Consider the following 15,332-nt stretch of genomic DNA (forward strand, 5'->3'; position numbering starts at 1 on the left):
CCCTTGGCACATTCTGCCTATTGGCAGTGTCCTTGTCCACCTGGGGGCCTTGGGCTATGCAGATGGGTATCCAAGTAAGGTCACTTGTTGTGGAGGTCTAGGGGCATGTTTGACCCGTGGAGGGGCTGGAGACTGAGGTCAGCCATGCCAGGGGACAGCCACGTATCTGCGTGACTGACCCCCCAGCAAAAACCCAGATACCGGGACTCAGCTGAGCTTCCCTGGTGGACAACATTCTGTGCGTGTCATCACACACTGTTGCTGGGCAAGGTGAGCATGGTCCAGACAACGCCACCAGGAGAGGACAGCTGGGAGCTGGCGCCTGGTCTCTCCAGACCTCAGCCCTGTGTGCCTTCCTGTTTTACTGTGATAAACCAAATCGGTGAGCCCAGGAGTTTTTCTGAGTTCTGTGAGTCCTTCCAGTGATCCCCTGAACCTGTCTCAGGGATCCCCAGCTACAGTGGTCAGGGAAGTCTTCAGGGAGAGGATGACAAGAATGGAAGAAACCAGGCAGAGGCCTGATTTGGAAGCGGGCTCCAGGAGTGGGAACAACAGGTATTCAGGTTGTGAGGTGCGAGCGCGCCTGGCAAAAGCAGGGCTGGAAAAGAAGAGAGGGTAGATGACGTCAGAGGACTACTGGAGCCAGATGGCGTGGAGCCCTCTCTGCCACCATAAGAAAACCTGACTTTCATTCTGAGTGAGATGGGAGGCACTGCAGGCTTTTGAGAAGAGGAATGACCTGCCCTGACTTACGTTTTGAAAGATCGCCCTGGTGGTTGTGTTGTAAATAGAGTGTAGGCAGACAAGGACAAAAACAAGACCAGGTGAGAAACTGGAGGTAACCCAGGTGAGAGATGATGGTGGCTGGGAGGGACGAGGGTGGCAGGGACGGCAGGTGTAGAGAAATGGTCTGATTTGGGATCTGTTTTGAAGGTAGAGCTGGCAAGGTTTGGTAACAAAATGGATGTGAGAAAAGGGACTCAAGAAGGAGACTAGGGTTTTGGCCAAGGACTATGGAAGAATAAAGGGACCCTTTACTGAGAAGACCAAGGCTGTCAGAGGAGGCTATCTGGAACGTGCCAGGGCGGAGGACAGGAGTCTGGTTTTGAACGTGAATTTGTTGAGTAGGCAATTGGCTGTTCAGAGCGAGGTCTGGATGGAGACATAAAATTTGGGAGTCGTCAGCATGTTGATGGTATTTAAATCCACGAGAGCCAATGAGGTCACCGAGGGAGTGAGCGTAGACACAGAGGACCCAGAGGGCCAAGTGCTGAGCCCTGGGGTGCTCCACCATGGAGAGGTTGAAGACAGGAGGACAAAACAGCACCAGACATGGACAAGAAGCAGTCAGTGAGTTAAGAGGCAGATGAAGAAGGGGTAGCGTCTCAGAAGCCGAGGGAAGACTTGGAAGGAAAAGGGAGTGATCCACTTGTTAAACGCTGCTGATAACTCAAGTAAGATGAACCCCAAAGAGCTAGCTGATGGGTTCTGCAACATGGGTGCCCTTAACTGGGCCATAGTTGGTGGAGTAGCCGGGGAGGAGGTTCGCATGGAGTGGGCTCACGGGACAACAGGAGGAGAGGACCTGCAGACAGTATGTGTGGCCAAGGTTTCAGAGAATTGCAGTCAGGGGCACCAAAACTGGACCAGGGTGGAAGGAGAGCATGAAGGTTAAGAGAAGGTTTTTTTGTTTTTTTTAATTCTTTTGATGGAATGTGGGAGAAATTGTAGCATGTTTGTGTGTTGATGGGACTGCTCACTGGGGAGGAAAGAAACTGATGATGCAGGCAAGGGAGCAGAGAACTGATGGCGGGAACTATGTCCTCAGGGAGGTGAGAGGGGATGGGATACCGGGCACAGGTGGAGGGGTCCGTCTTAGACGGAGGCAAAGACTGTTCATCTATAGACATGGGAGAGGAGGCAGAGGATGCGGGCACAGATGCAGGTAGATGGCAAGACTGACCTTTCTAGTTTTTGCTATTCTGATGGGTGGAAAGTGGTGTTTTTCGCTGCTGCATGACAAAGACGATGACTGGGGCCAACATCCTTAATCACGTGGATCCAGCTCTAAAGAAAAACTCACAGGTCTCAACTTCTCTCCAAAAGCCCAAGTCTGGTTTCTCCCCAGGCGTCTCTCTGTCTTTCTACCTCTAAGGCCTTTGTGCCTTTGTCTCTCCCTGCGCTTCCTCTGCCCTCTCCCATCCACCCTGTTTTTCTATTTGTGTATTTATCCCTTTGTGTCTTTCTCTGTCTCCCCCTCCTTTCACGTTTACATTGGGACCTCTGCTCCAGGCCTGGGTGTGGGGCCAACTTTCTCGTCCCAGCCAGCACTTCCAACCAGAACTTCCAGTTCCTACTTGACAAAAGAACTCCATTTTGAAGCCAGGCTAGGGTGGGGCCCCCAGGAACCTCGCGCTGCCTCCATCTCTGGCTTTACTTAATGAACAAGCACATTTGTGGCCCTTGGTTTGTGTCAGACTCTCGTCTAAGTGCCTTCAAATATTAACTCACTTAACCCTCCTCTATGAGGCATGTACTGTTGACAACATCCATCTACAAATGGGACACTGAGGCACAGAGTGGCCACGTCACTTGAAAGCAGGCAGTTTCGCTCAAGAGTCTCAGCTCTGAACCACTAGGAGCACCGTCTCTTCTTCTAGTCCGTACTCCTTCTTTCTCCAGCCCTGCTCTCTGAGGAGGAAAGACCCTGATCTATGAGACGGTATACCTGGATTTGGTCTGGTTGTTGCGTGGCTTGCAGCAGCTCACTGACCCTGTGGGCTCCAGCTGCCCTATCAGTCAAGTGAGGGGGTGGAAGGCATCCAGTCGTTGGTGGGTCCAGACCTCCCTTCAACAGGAGTCAGTCAATCATAAGTCCTGAAATCAGTGTTGACCTGGTGCTCACCCCTTAGCAAATGCCAAAGCCAGCCACTTCGACTCCAGGTTCCAGCCCTTCCCAAGTGAAAAAGGCTTTTTTCTGGACCCAAGCCACAAGAGGGCACAGGAACCCCGACTTCCCACACAAGCCTGTTACCTCGCTTAACCTGGCATCCTTCCTCCTGTCACTCAGCCTGAACTCCACTCTACTCAGAAAGAGTGAACCCAGTCCCCACTCTGGGCCCAGCCCTGGAAGGTGGGGTAATTCCCAGGTGGGGAAAGACAGCAGCCTCTCTGTCACCTTGAGAGGCACTCACAGCTCTGACCCACCCTGCTCCCACCAAAACCCTACCCCCAACACAGACGCTCTACAGCACATCTCATCTTCAGCATCAGCGTCAACCCACAACACCAACTCCACTTTATTTCAACACCTCCCCATCCAAAGCCTCAGCTTTGGCCCCATCTTCAGCCCCAACCCAACAGGGCTCCATCAACAGCCGTATCCCCAGGTCTCCCTCATCTACAACTCAATCCTATCGCCAAAACCCAACTCTCACCCCATCCTCACCCCGTGTTCACTCTCTTCCCCAAACTCAATTGCATCCCCGACACTGTCATCAGAACTCCCCTAACCCCCTGCTAAACCTGACCACAGACTTCTCCTCCTAGGGGAGGGAAAACCTGTGAAAGACTTGAAGATATATCCAACAGATATCATCAGTGAAAAACTAGACAGGTTATCCGATTTTATGAGGTCTGTTTCTTTCACTGTCTTTGTGCTGCTTTACAACTCTGTAAATTATAACTATATAAAAATATAAATAATTCTTGTCCATAACTGTGCAAATGAGTTTTGTCAGGGGGAAGTGCAATTCCCTCCCTTCCATATAGAATAAGCCAGTTTTGCCTCTATTTGTAAATTCATTTCAGCATTCCTTATTGCCTGTACCTGTGTGGTTCTTTCCTAGATCCATCATTTATTAATGAATCAAGACAACGTCTTTGATATTTGCTCATTTTCTAGATGCAGGAAGAGTCATGGCTAGATCATTTTTTGAAAAATTATCTTTTAACACTAGATTGGACCCCTATGTCCAAACTGTAACTCCCCTGGTATGGACCACACCAGTTTTGTTTGTTTCTTTGTTTTTGTTGGGGGGAGTAATTAGGTTTATTTGTTTGTTTGTTTTAATGGAGGTCCTGGGGATTGAACCCAGGACCTTGTGCAGCATGCGCTCTACCCCTGGGCTATGCCCTGCCCCCTGGATCACACCAGTTTTGATGTGAACCCTTATTCCATCCATCTCAACCCTTTATCCTTATCATAACACCACTGTGTCTCTCTAACTAAACTCCAACTGGTCTCCATCCCTGGCTTCCTTCAGAATTCTGACCCCACCTCTGTCCTCCATAATCCCTAATCCTGCCCCCTCCACCCCCTAGGATTAACTCATGGCCCCACCCAGTCACAGTTCCAGGAGACACCTACTCCTTCCTGAAACAACATCTCTTCCTCCTTCCTCTTCCCCCTCATCCCAGCGCCCCTCCCACAACTGAGTTTTCCGATTCTTGCTTCTTTCTCCCCACCTTCATCTCCACATGAACTCCCTCACCCCATCCAGCCCTGCTCCTAAAAGGCCATTTATCCGAAATATTGTTTTCCCAGGTCCAATCCCTGCCCCATCCAAGCCCAAGTTGACTTTCTACCCACCCATCTGAAGAGTTCTTTCTTGTGTCTGAAGGGTAGAAAAAATGCGGCATTTCTGTGTGTTTAAGAAGAAAAAGGCCTGGAGATGGAGTTGGGGCTACAGATGAGGCTGAGTACTGAAATTCAGCCGTGTTGGGTTTGCTGTAGAGCGTTTCAATGGGATTGGGTCTCAGGGATAGGCTGATGATAAGGAATTCGGTTAAAATTAGGTAGTGAGTTGAGAATGGGGAGCTGACGTATATTAAGAACGTGCATAGGGTTGGAGGGGATATAGTGGGATGGAAAATGGGTTGATGTTAGGGAAGTCCATAGGGATTTCATGTGGGCCTGGGGAGAGAAATGAGCCTTTCCCTTCCCTCCAGGTGGGTCTTGCTGCCTGAAAGTTCACAGTGGGTTCTACTCGGGCTTGGGCGGGCTTGGGCGGACCTAGATCTGGTCTTAGCTTGTCCTGGAAGCTCCGCCCCACGCGGAGGGCCAAGCCCAGGCTGGGGGGTGCCTGGCGACAGCCTGCTGAGCCATTGGGGGTGGAGAGGGGAAGGCCAGCAACAGGGAAATGCTGAAGGCGCTGGGGGAGGGAGTTCAGGGGTTAAAAGCCATGGGTCGGGGCTGAAGTTGGAGGCAGCTGGCAGAAGCTCTTCACCAGGGCCCCTGACCCAGGTAGGGTCTGCCTGGGTCCGGGGGAGAGCACTGGAGGGGAGGAGGGGAGGGGAAAGAGGGAAAGAGCTGAGTCAGGGAGATGGAGACAGAAGCCAGAGGCTCGGTTCTAGAGATAGAAATCTGCAGAGGTGTTGAGAGGTGAATGAAGCACGCGGATGCTCAGTGTGAGACCAGCCGCCTGGGACCCACCTAGAGAGGGGAGAAAGGGGACGAAGGGGACGGAGAGGGTCAAGAGAGGCAGGACGGTGCACAAGGACCCAGCATGCTGGAGGGCAGGCGTGGAAGGGCTGGCCACCTGGGACGAGGGGCTGCAAGCCGGCGCGGGACGGGGCGGGGCGTGGGGGGGAGGTGCTTGGGAGAGCGGGGAGGGCTACAGGGGGAGGAGTGCAAGCCGCCCCTTCCGCCTCATTACTGCTCCCCCCCAAAGATGGAACTGGGGGTGAGGGTGAAGATTCCAGCATCAGAGTTTTCAGAGTAAACGAGAGGAGGTTCAATACTGAGAATTGCGGGAGCAGAGGTGGGTGGTGTCCAGAGATGGGGGTTCCGGCCAGCCCTTAACATGTCCTTCAACTTCTCAGGCTCTGAGCGCCCTGCCCTCCACCTCAGAGTCGCCATGTGGCCCCTGGCCGCCGTCACTGCCTTCCTGACCGCGGCCTTGTCAGGAGGTAAGAATGCGCGGGGGTGGAGGCGGGGTGGCCACTCCAGACAATGGTAGGAGGTATGGGAGGGGGAGGGGAGGGGGCGGGGAAGCCGCGAGCTCCGCCCCCGCCCACTAGGGCCGGGTCCTGCCTGGACACGCTGAGAGCTTCCTGCTTGTCCCTGCGTGACCTGGTTTCCCGGCTGGGGTCTGCCCCCTCTCCCCACCGACCTCTCCCTGGGGCATCTCAGTTCAGATGGGCCCGCCCTATTTTTAAAGTCTTCTAGATCTTCCGCACTAGCGCCTTTCCTGATTATCCTACTCTGCCCTGGAAAGTCCACCCCAAACCCCTCCCTCGTCCAAGGCCTCCCTGAGAGTTAGACGAGACATACACGGGTTCAAATCCTGACGCTGCCACTTTGAGCAAGTAGCTCAGCTTCCTTCTTTCAACTGTAGAATGGGAACATTAAGTCCTTAGCACAAAGGGTGGCTGTAAATATTGAAATGAGGCAACACACGTTGTCATGGGCATAGGAGATGGAAGAGCCTGGAAAGTTAGTCGTTATTACGACTTTATTAGTATTCTGTCTCCATTCTCAGGAACTTCCAGGACCTTCTAGTGTGTTCTTTAATCCTTGGGGTGACCTCAGATTTATGATTCTGCCCAGAATTGGCCCCCAAAGATTCCACTCCTCACATTTAAGCCCTTTCCCTGTATTTACAGGCAAGTTTTCTGGAAACCCCCATTCATGCATCATGCATTCATTCAACAAACAACTGTAGAGCACCAGGCACTGTGCTAGGTGCTCTACAAGCAGAGACACAGTTCCTGCTCTCAGTACCCAGATCCTAGTACAGATGGATGCAGCCATCATTCAAATAATTACCCAAGTGATTAGATAATAATTAGAACAGTGTTGCGAGGTGATAGCTTCAAGGAACTAATCCAAAAGAAACCGAGAGATGTAATGGCAATTCCTGGCCTGGAAGGGGTCCCCCAAAGGACCTGACCCTTGAGCTGGTACCTGGAGGAGGGGTAGGGGCCTCAGGCACCCATCACCACCCTGGGCCGGAAGGTGGGGTGGCTTACCTCCTTTGTTGGCATTCCCAGGATTCATGCCTGTGTCCTCAGCCCTCCTGGGTACCAAGCCTCAGGCTGGGAGCTCCACCATTTTGTGGAACCCTCACTGGCCTTATGAGATAGCTGCACGAATTACCCCAGTCTCACAGCTGAAAAGCCCAGGATTCTGAGGCACCCGGTGGTGCCTGAGTCAGGACCCTAATCCATCTTGCCTCTGCCCTGTCTGTCACACCGTGCATGCCAGCAAATCATCATTATTTTAAACCTAATGGTCTTCTTAGAGGCAACTTTTTTTTTTCACTTGAGGCATATTTAAAGTTTATATCACTGTCCTTATGGAAAACAGCATCCTTTGCTATAAGTAAAAGCTAAGAGGAAAAAAAAATCAATCCTGCACAATGAACCCAAAACAATATGTTTCATTTCCACCAGGGATTGCCAATAGTTGACCCTTTTTGACCTCCCACAAAATGATTCAACTTAATTTTTAGGTTGCTGGAGGAAGACAACTTTTGCTTTCTCCTGGTTTTAAAAAGTTAATTTGGTGAAACTAGATAGGTATTTTTTAAGCTATCAATATTTTATTAAGCAGAATGGCATAACCTCCTATCTTAGCTTTATAGTAAAATTGTTAGCAATGACGTATAAGATTGAAAAGCAACAATGCCACACACACACACACACACACAAAAGCATATTAAGCTTTTAAGCATATTACTACCACTGTGAGACTTTCTCCTGACAAAAATCAGAATTGAAAGAGAAATGATGGTGATTCAGTTTCTGAGGGTGCTATTAATAACAGTCCCCACTCACTGAGTGCTCACTCTGAGCCAGGTCCTGTCGTGTCTTCGATGTAAGATCTTATGGATCCTACAACTGCCCTGTGAGAGACAGGCTATTACTCTTCCTTCTTTACAGCTAAGAAAACTGAGGCTGGAGACTCGTACAGGATCACCCAGCCAGAAAGTGGCACATTCAGGATGAGGCTTTCTCTGTCCTTTTGTCCACTGCTGTGGTTCCAGTGCCAAGCACAGTGCCTAGCACAAACACCATCCATTGGTTGAGCACCGACTGTGTGCTGGGTGCTGTCCGAGGTCCTGGGGGTGCAGCACTGAACAGAGCAGTTAGGGTGCCTGTTGTCAGTGGTCCTTACAGTCAAAGTGAGGAGACGAAATGCAAACAAGTATAAAGAGAAATGCATAGTGACTGTAGCTATGATGAAACTCAACTAGGGGGATGTCTCGGGGAATAAGGGGGGTGGGGGGCTAAGAGGGGCAGTATTGGACTAGGTGGCCAGGGACCTGGGATGGCCTCTCTAAGGAGGTGACATCTGAACTTGGCTCTCAGAGTCAAAAGGGACCCAGACATGTAACATTTAGATTCTGAGTGCCATCCGGCAGACTATTTCACATGTATGATGTCCTATATCTGCACTGTGCTATGTGGTAGCTACTGACCGTGTGGGGCTATTGAACATTTCAAATATGACTGGTGTGATTGAAGAACTGAATTTTTTATTTCATTTAAATTGAGGTAGCCACTTGTGGCTGGTGGCTACTGTACTGAACAGTGCAGGTCTAGAGAAAGAACTGTCCATAAAGAAGAGGCTGCAAGCACAATGGTCTGGTATGTTTGAAGAACAGGTCCATGAGTGTGGAGCAGAGTGAGTGGAGAGGTGAGGGAAGGGGTTAAAGAAGCTAGCAAGGGTCAGATGATGCAAAGTCCTTCAAACTTTGAATTTGGAAGTAGTTAGCCTATGAATGGTATTTAAAGCCTTGGAGCCACCTAATAAAATATGTGTTAAAAGGATGGAGGGTTGGATGGATGGATGATGGATGGATGCATGGACGCATGGATGGATACTGCCTGGGTAGATATGTAGGTTAGACTCACTTCTACCTCCTGAAGTCTGTCCCCAGGCTGGAACAAGAGAGAAAATTTAGTTGGGAAGAAAGTCCGTCTTTGGCTTACCTATCAGAAGCATCCCCATTCTATGGTATCTTCTTTTAACCTCCATTGGAGGGTTTGGCACTTCTACAGAAAAAGACATCACCTCTTTGCCCTGACTCATCTCCACTACATAGAAAATGGCAACTCCAAGAGACCCACAAATAAACAAATGTGTCACCCAGAGCAAAATTCTGACTGCATCTCCAAGCCCAGGGACCACAACTCCAGGCCTCCTTTCCCTGGGAGCCCCAGTTCTCTAACATTCTCTCTTCTTCACCAGGCATCCCTCGGGAGTATCCCAAGATTCTCAATGGCACCAACGGGACCAATGGGTTTCTCCAGGGTGGCTACACCTGCCTCCCCCACTCTCAGCCTTGGCAGGCAGCCCTGCTAGTGCAAGGGCGGCTGCTCTGCGGGGGAGTCCTGGTCCACCCCAGATGGGTCCTCACTGCAGCACACTGTCTAAAGGAGTATGTGGGGGCCGGGGGAGCTTCGGGTAGGGATGAGACTGGGACTGGGGTGGTGGGTGGGTGGAGCTGAATTTGAGGATGAGGTTGGAGTTGAGTTGGGATGGGCACAGGGGTGAGAATGAGTTTGGAGGTGGAGATGTGGGGGTTGGGTGTGGGAGTGGAGTCAAAGTAGAGGATTTGGATGGGGTTGGACTTGAGAGTGTGGAAGGAGACATGTTTGGAGATGCGGAAGGTGGGATCGGGAAGGGTTAGACTGGGGATGGAGATGGGCTCCTGAGGTCCTCTGACAACCCTCTTCCTGCACCCACAGGGGATACGCAGTATACCTGGGCAAGCATGCCCTGGGGTGTGTGGAGGCTGGAGAGCAGGTGAGGGAGGTAGTTCGATCTATCCCCCACCCTCACTACCAGATCAGCCCCACCCACCTGAACCATGACCACGACATCATGCTTCTGGAACTGCAGTCCCCCGTCCAGCTCACCAGCCACATCCAAACCCTGCCCCTCTCCCGCGATGACTGCCTCCCTCCTGGCACCAGCTGCCTGGTGTCTGGTTGGGGTACCACCACCAGCCCCCAGGGTATGCACCCACACATGTGGCCTGAGGTCTCACAGTTTGTCTGGGGAAACTGGGGCAGAGATGGGAGGATAGGTTGGAGGATTCTTTATAAATAAAAAATTTAAAATATATGCTTGTATATGTGATAAATCAGATATCACATATATAATGTATATAATATATAAAGTTAAATCTATTTTTCATATAAATATAAGTGTATAAATATATAAAATTGTAAAATGTTATAGATAATATATAATGTATAGTTTTATATATCCTTATAGAATATATAAATATGAAATTTAACTGTATAATTAGTTATTTATGATATATTATGTATCATATATGATATAGTTATTATCCTTTATATAAATATACATAAATTTATGAATATAAAGTTATGTATTACATATATGTTATACACCATATATAAAAGTATGTTTCCTTTATAAAATGTATATAAATTTATACATATATAAAATATACACTATATAGTATAGACACATATTTTATTTAAATGGATATGCATAATTATACATCTGTATTTAAATATATAAATTATAGAAATTAGATTTATTTCTTAATCTATAAATGATATGTTTATGTATTTATTTAAATATACTTGTATATAAATAATCTATACATTATACATAAATACATATTTAAACATAAATATATCATTTATAATTTAGAAATAATTTAATATATTGATTATATATTCATTAAATACAATAACTATAAATATATCTTTTGTATATAAATTATGTACATATGAACATAAAGTTGAACTCTATAGCAACGAGAGCCCTTCACATCTCCTTAGCAGCCAGTCTCATTTCCATATCTTTCTTCCCAACGTGCTCCATCCTTCTCTCCACCACTCTTTCCCACTTTCCCACCTCTCTTTCCATCTCTCTTCCTCCTTGTGTTTTCCTCATCTACAGTTCTCTCACCACCTCTGCCCTCCTGTCTCTTCCCACCACCTTCCTTCCATCCTTCCCTCCACTTTCCTTCTCTTCTCTTCTTCCACCTCTCCGCCTACTTCTTTCCACATTTCTGCCTTCCATCACTTTACCCAGATACATAGCCCATCTCTTCTCCCATCTTTATTTTCTACCAACTTTCTGCCCACCCAATCTCCACCCCATAGCCTGTCCAGGACAGATACCCTCAGATATCCTTCCTCTCTCTCCTTCCCAGTGACTTACCCCCAAGCCCTCCAGTGTGCCAACATCCAGCTACGATCAGATAAGGAGTGTCGTCAAGCCTACCCGGGGAAGATCACTCCCAACATGCTCTGTGCTGGCACAGAAGAGGGTGGCAAGGACTCCTGTGAGGTGAGGCCAAGGAGCGGCAAGCACGTCGTCACGGGCTGGGAGGGGAAACCAGGGTGGAAGTGGGGACCTACGCTCGGGGAAAGGATTTGCTTCCAGCCTGAGCGGAGCCAGTCTTTGCAAGGTGAGACATCTCCTAGCATAGAAGGGCAAGATAAAAAGGCTGACAAATAGAGTTCATCTTAAACCTGGGCTTTGACTGACAGTGGCTGCCCAGGTCCTTGTGTCGAGATGTGTAAACGCCGGGATTCTTTTGGTTGCAAGCAACAGAAACCCAACTCAAACCAACTCAAGCAAAACACTGACTTTTGTGACTGAAAAGCCCAGAGGTGTCTTGTTTCAGGCACAGGGATCGAGGTACACAAATAATGTTGGGGCCTGTCTCTCTTTAATTCTCAGCTCTTCCCTCCTTTTTTGGCTTCATTCTCAGTTAAGCGTCTTCCCATATGATAGCGAGATGGCCCCAGCAGCACTGGGCTAACATCCCGCCCTCGAAGGACCCTCCTGGAAAGAGAGGACATCCCTTTTCCAACAGTGTACACAGGCATCTTGAGCTTCATTCTCACTAAGCTGTCTTAACTACAGCTGACCCTTGAACAACACGAGTTTGAACTGCACGGGTCCACTTAGGCTCGGATATTTTTTCAGTAGTAAATACGGCAGTACTACAGGGTCTGCAGTTGACCGAATCTGCGGACGAGGAGCCGCGGAGACTGAGGACTGGAGTGTCCTGAGGGCCGACTGTAAGTTGTAGGAGGATCTTCAGCTCTGCGGAGGGTCAGCGCCCCTGTCCCTTGCACTGTTCAAGGGTCAGCTGTAGTGTACCCTGAGCCACCACTCTGGCCAGATCCGTGGGATTCTCTGGTGGACCGAGTCTGAGTCCCACAACTAATGGTGGGGGCGGGTAGGGGCAGGGACAGGTTGCGTGGATTGAGAGTGGGAGAGGGGTCATTTCCCAAATGAAAAAATCAGGAGGCTGTTATCGAAATAAAGGGAAATGGATACATGGGCAAAAACAAAGAAACAAACAAACAGACAAACAAACAAAAAACAACCTGTCCAATAGAGGACGCTTCTTAGATTGAGTTTTGGTTCCGTGGGAAAGAGAATGACCATGAAGTCATGATACATGCCTTATCAATTAGGAACGTCTGCCCTGGGCCCAGAGAGAGAAGTGCCAGCACAGGGGTGTTGCACACCGTACCCAGATGTGACTGATTAACTTAATAACAAGCCGATACCAAGGAATTGCAAGCCCGAAGCAAGGCTCAGGGTTAGAAGAGGGAGGTGCAAGGTGGGATTTGGGGCCAGAGAACCAAGAACAGGTGATGAGGTAAGTTGTCACCACTTTAATGACACTGAGGAACAGGAAAACGGAGAGACACAGAAGTGTCTGTCTGTCTGTCTGCCTGTCTCTGTATCTGAGTATCCACCACCATCTTTCTATGTCTCTCTTTTCCTGTCTCTCTGTCTCCTTATCTCTGTTTCTCACTGTTGCTCCCTCTCACCCACTCTCCGTATTCCTCTGTCTCTCTTTATCTCTGCCTCCATCAATGTGTCTCTCTCTGTCTCCATCTTTCACTCTCTCCCCACATGTCCCCATCTCTGCCTTTGTTTAGCCCCAGCACAAACCCCTCCCTCTCTCCCCCACTCAGGGTGACTCCGGGGGTCCCCTGATGTGTAACGGAACACTCCATGGCATCATCTCCTGGGGAGACTTCCCATGCGGGCAGCCCAACCGGCCTGGCGTCTACACCCGAGTCTCTCAGTATGTTCCGTGGATCCACAAAACAATCCAAGGACGGAAAACCCAGGAGCAGAAATAGACGAGGGGCCCACAATGAAAATCGGGTTGGCTTACCTGCCATCTTACTTGGTCTGTCCAACGCTGCTCTGTCCCTCCCAAAGTGCTCCACTTGAACCAGTGATCCACGTTCTCAAAATGCCCAATTCCAGTGGACATTAGCTGTTTCAAAAGCATTCAGTTACTTTCAGCATCATCGTCTCCCAGACATTGCATCCCTGCAACATCCCAGTCCCCTGAACGTCCCAACCCAGACAATGTTCTAGGTCTCCCAACTGTTTCAACATAAACCTGGATCACCGACTCAATACTCTACCTGTGGAACTCTCTTAAATACCTCCATCAGCCTAGCTCAACAAGAGTCTATGTTCCATGAATGCAATGTCCTCAATGACATCCTATACCCCTTCAACTATTTATTCATTGCCAATATTCTAGATCCTTCTATGTTTTGTACTCAAGAAGGTTCTAGACTCCCATGACATTTCTTCCTGAAAATATTCTCTTGTGTGTATATTCGTCTACCCCAACAACACTGTATGCACCTCTGATTTGTCATGGCCAACACTGGGTCCTCACAATGGTTCATTCTTTCAAATGAACCCAGGAAATTCCTGGGGACATTTCTGGATCTCCCAAGTTGTCCCATTCCCACCTACATTCCACATTCTGCCAGTATTCCCTGTCTCTGAATCTCCTTGCTCACTAAACATCAACACACTCTAAACTCCAGGGTGATGGGGTTTGCATCCCAAGTGGCATGGAGTATCTGTCCCTCCATGCCTGGAACCTCTTGTCCACCAAGTATTCTGTACTTTTATCCAAAGCATCCTTGTTCAGTGCCCCGTGCTATTACATATTTGTCTATGACCCCAAACTGCTGTGGTTAAATGCTCAGTCACAGGAATCCTTACTTTGAATAAGTCATAAAACTCACAACCTCTGTTTTTTCATCTGTAAAATGGAGCTCATAATTTTCCCCATAGCATTGTTATGAGGATAAATGTTAAGCACTTACCACTGTTAATATTTCTGTGGTTCCCTATAAAATACTACCTTAGGCTATTAATAACAACTCCTCAAATTTGCAGCATCCAAAAAGTGTTGTGTTCATTTATTTTTCTCAGTAGACATTTATTTATTGCCAACCTTGTGTAAGTACTTTCCTGGGTGTTGGCAAATACACCTTTGTTTATTCAAGAAGCATTGGTACATGTCACAAGCCAAGCACTGTTGCAGACGCAGGTAATAAACAATGAATTAAACTGACAAAAACTTCTGCCCTTGTAGAGAGTACATTCTTTGCAGGGAAGCCCAGGTTAAAAAAAGATGAATAAACAGAAGAACTGTCAGGTGGTGATATGAACCATGGCAAAAAAAAAAAAAAAAGGCAGGAATGAAAGGCAGGGAATGTTGGGTTGGAGAAGTGGGTGAAATTGCTCTTTTAAATAGGTTGGTCTGGGAAGAAGACCTAACTGAAATGGTGACACTTAAAGACTGAAAGGATGGAGAAAGGGAGTCTGGTGCACATCTGGAGAGCAGCATCCCAAGTGGAGAATACAGCAAGTGCAAAGGCCCTGAGGCAGGAGCCTACCTGTGAAGAGGGTGAAGAGGTCGGTGTGGAAACAACTGCAATAGCCCAGGTGGGAAGTGATGATGCCCAGACCAGGGTGACATCCTCGGAGGAGTTAAGAGGTCAGATTCTGGATCTGTTTGAAGGGATTATTAGACAGCTAAGTGGTAATAAACTGCCCTTAGGAGAATCACAGAATGCAAACAAATAACTGCACATTGTGATGATTTCTGTAATAAATGTGATCCTTGAAGGACATAAACAAGGCTTTGTGTTAGAGAATTAGGGAGGAATGCTAATTTAAGTAAAGTGGTCAGGGAGGGCTTCTTGAAGGAAGCGGTATTTGGCTGAAGATCTTGAGGTGAGAAAGAGCCACTTTTGCAAAGAATAGGGGGAATATCCCTAAAAGAGACAGGCACCAGGGCACAGTCCCTGAGTTTAACTTATTCCAGAATCTGTGGGAAGGCCAGTGTTATCTTGAAGTAATGGCCAAGTGCCTCTGTAAGGAAGGAGACTAGGGGATTCAACAGAGAAAATACATATGCAGGATCTTTTCTGGCTGTGGTACAGTTTGGTCTTTCTTCCAGCATGATGGGGAGCCCTTGAGAGTGGTGAACTGGGGGAAGGATCCAATCCGAGATTATACCATCATTCTGGCTGTGGGGTGGGAGGTGAAG

General features: G+C 48.5%; 1 protein-coding gene across 5 annotated transcripts; it reads left to right on the forward strand.

The window, feature by feature from the left end:
* Positions 1–702: 702 nt before the first annotated feature.
* Positions 703–14,920, forward strand: KLK13 (kallikrein related peptidase 13). Of its 5 annotated transcripts, none has more exons than XM_072968610.1 (6): positions 703–824; positions 5,824–5,910; positions 9,197–9,386; positions 9,697–9,965; positions 11,145–11,281; positions 12,934–14,361. In XM_072968610.1, the coding sequence occupies exons 2-6, from the start codon at positions 5,859–5,861 to the stop codon at positions 13,102–13,104; spliced, it is 819 nt and encodes a 272-aa protein (XP_072824711.1). In that variant the 5' UTR covers positions 703–824; positions 5,824–5,858; the 3' UTR covers positions 13,105–14,361. The 5 variants fall into 5 exon arrangements, with proteins under 5 accessions (XP_072824711.1, XP_072824710.1, XP_006208492.2 ...); XM_072968609.1 differs by lacking the exon at positions 703–824 and adding an exon at positions 1,288–1,454; XM_006208430.4 differs by lacking the exon at positions 703–824 and adding an exon at positions 5,090–5,245.
* Positions 14,921–15,332: the final 412 nt, after the last annotated feature.

Source organism: Vicugna pacos, chromosome 9 (genome assembly GCF_048564905.1).
Source record: "Vicugna pacos chromosome 9, VicPac4, whole genome shotgun sequence".
Classification (NCBI taxonomy): Eukaryota; Metazoa; Chordata; class Mammalia; order Artiodactyla; family Camelidae; genus Vicugna; species Vicugna pacos.

Coding starts and splice junctions, on each gene's coding strand:
- KLK13 (XM_072968608.1), top strand. CDS start 5,388: ATGAAGCACGCGGATGCTCAGT. Junction 5,410..5,823: donor GAAGCACGCGGATGCTCAGT/GTGAGACCAGCC, acceptor TCAACTTCTCAG/GCTCTGAGCGCCCTGCCCTC. Junction 9,387..9,696: donor GCAGCACACTGTCTAAAGGA/GTATGTGGGGGC, acceptor CTGCACCCACAG/GGGATACGCAGTATACCTGG.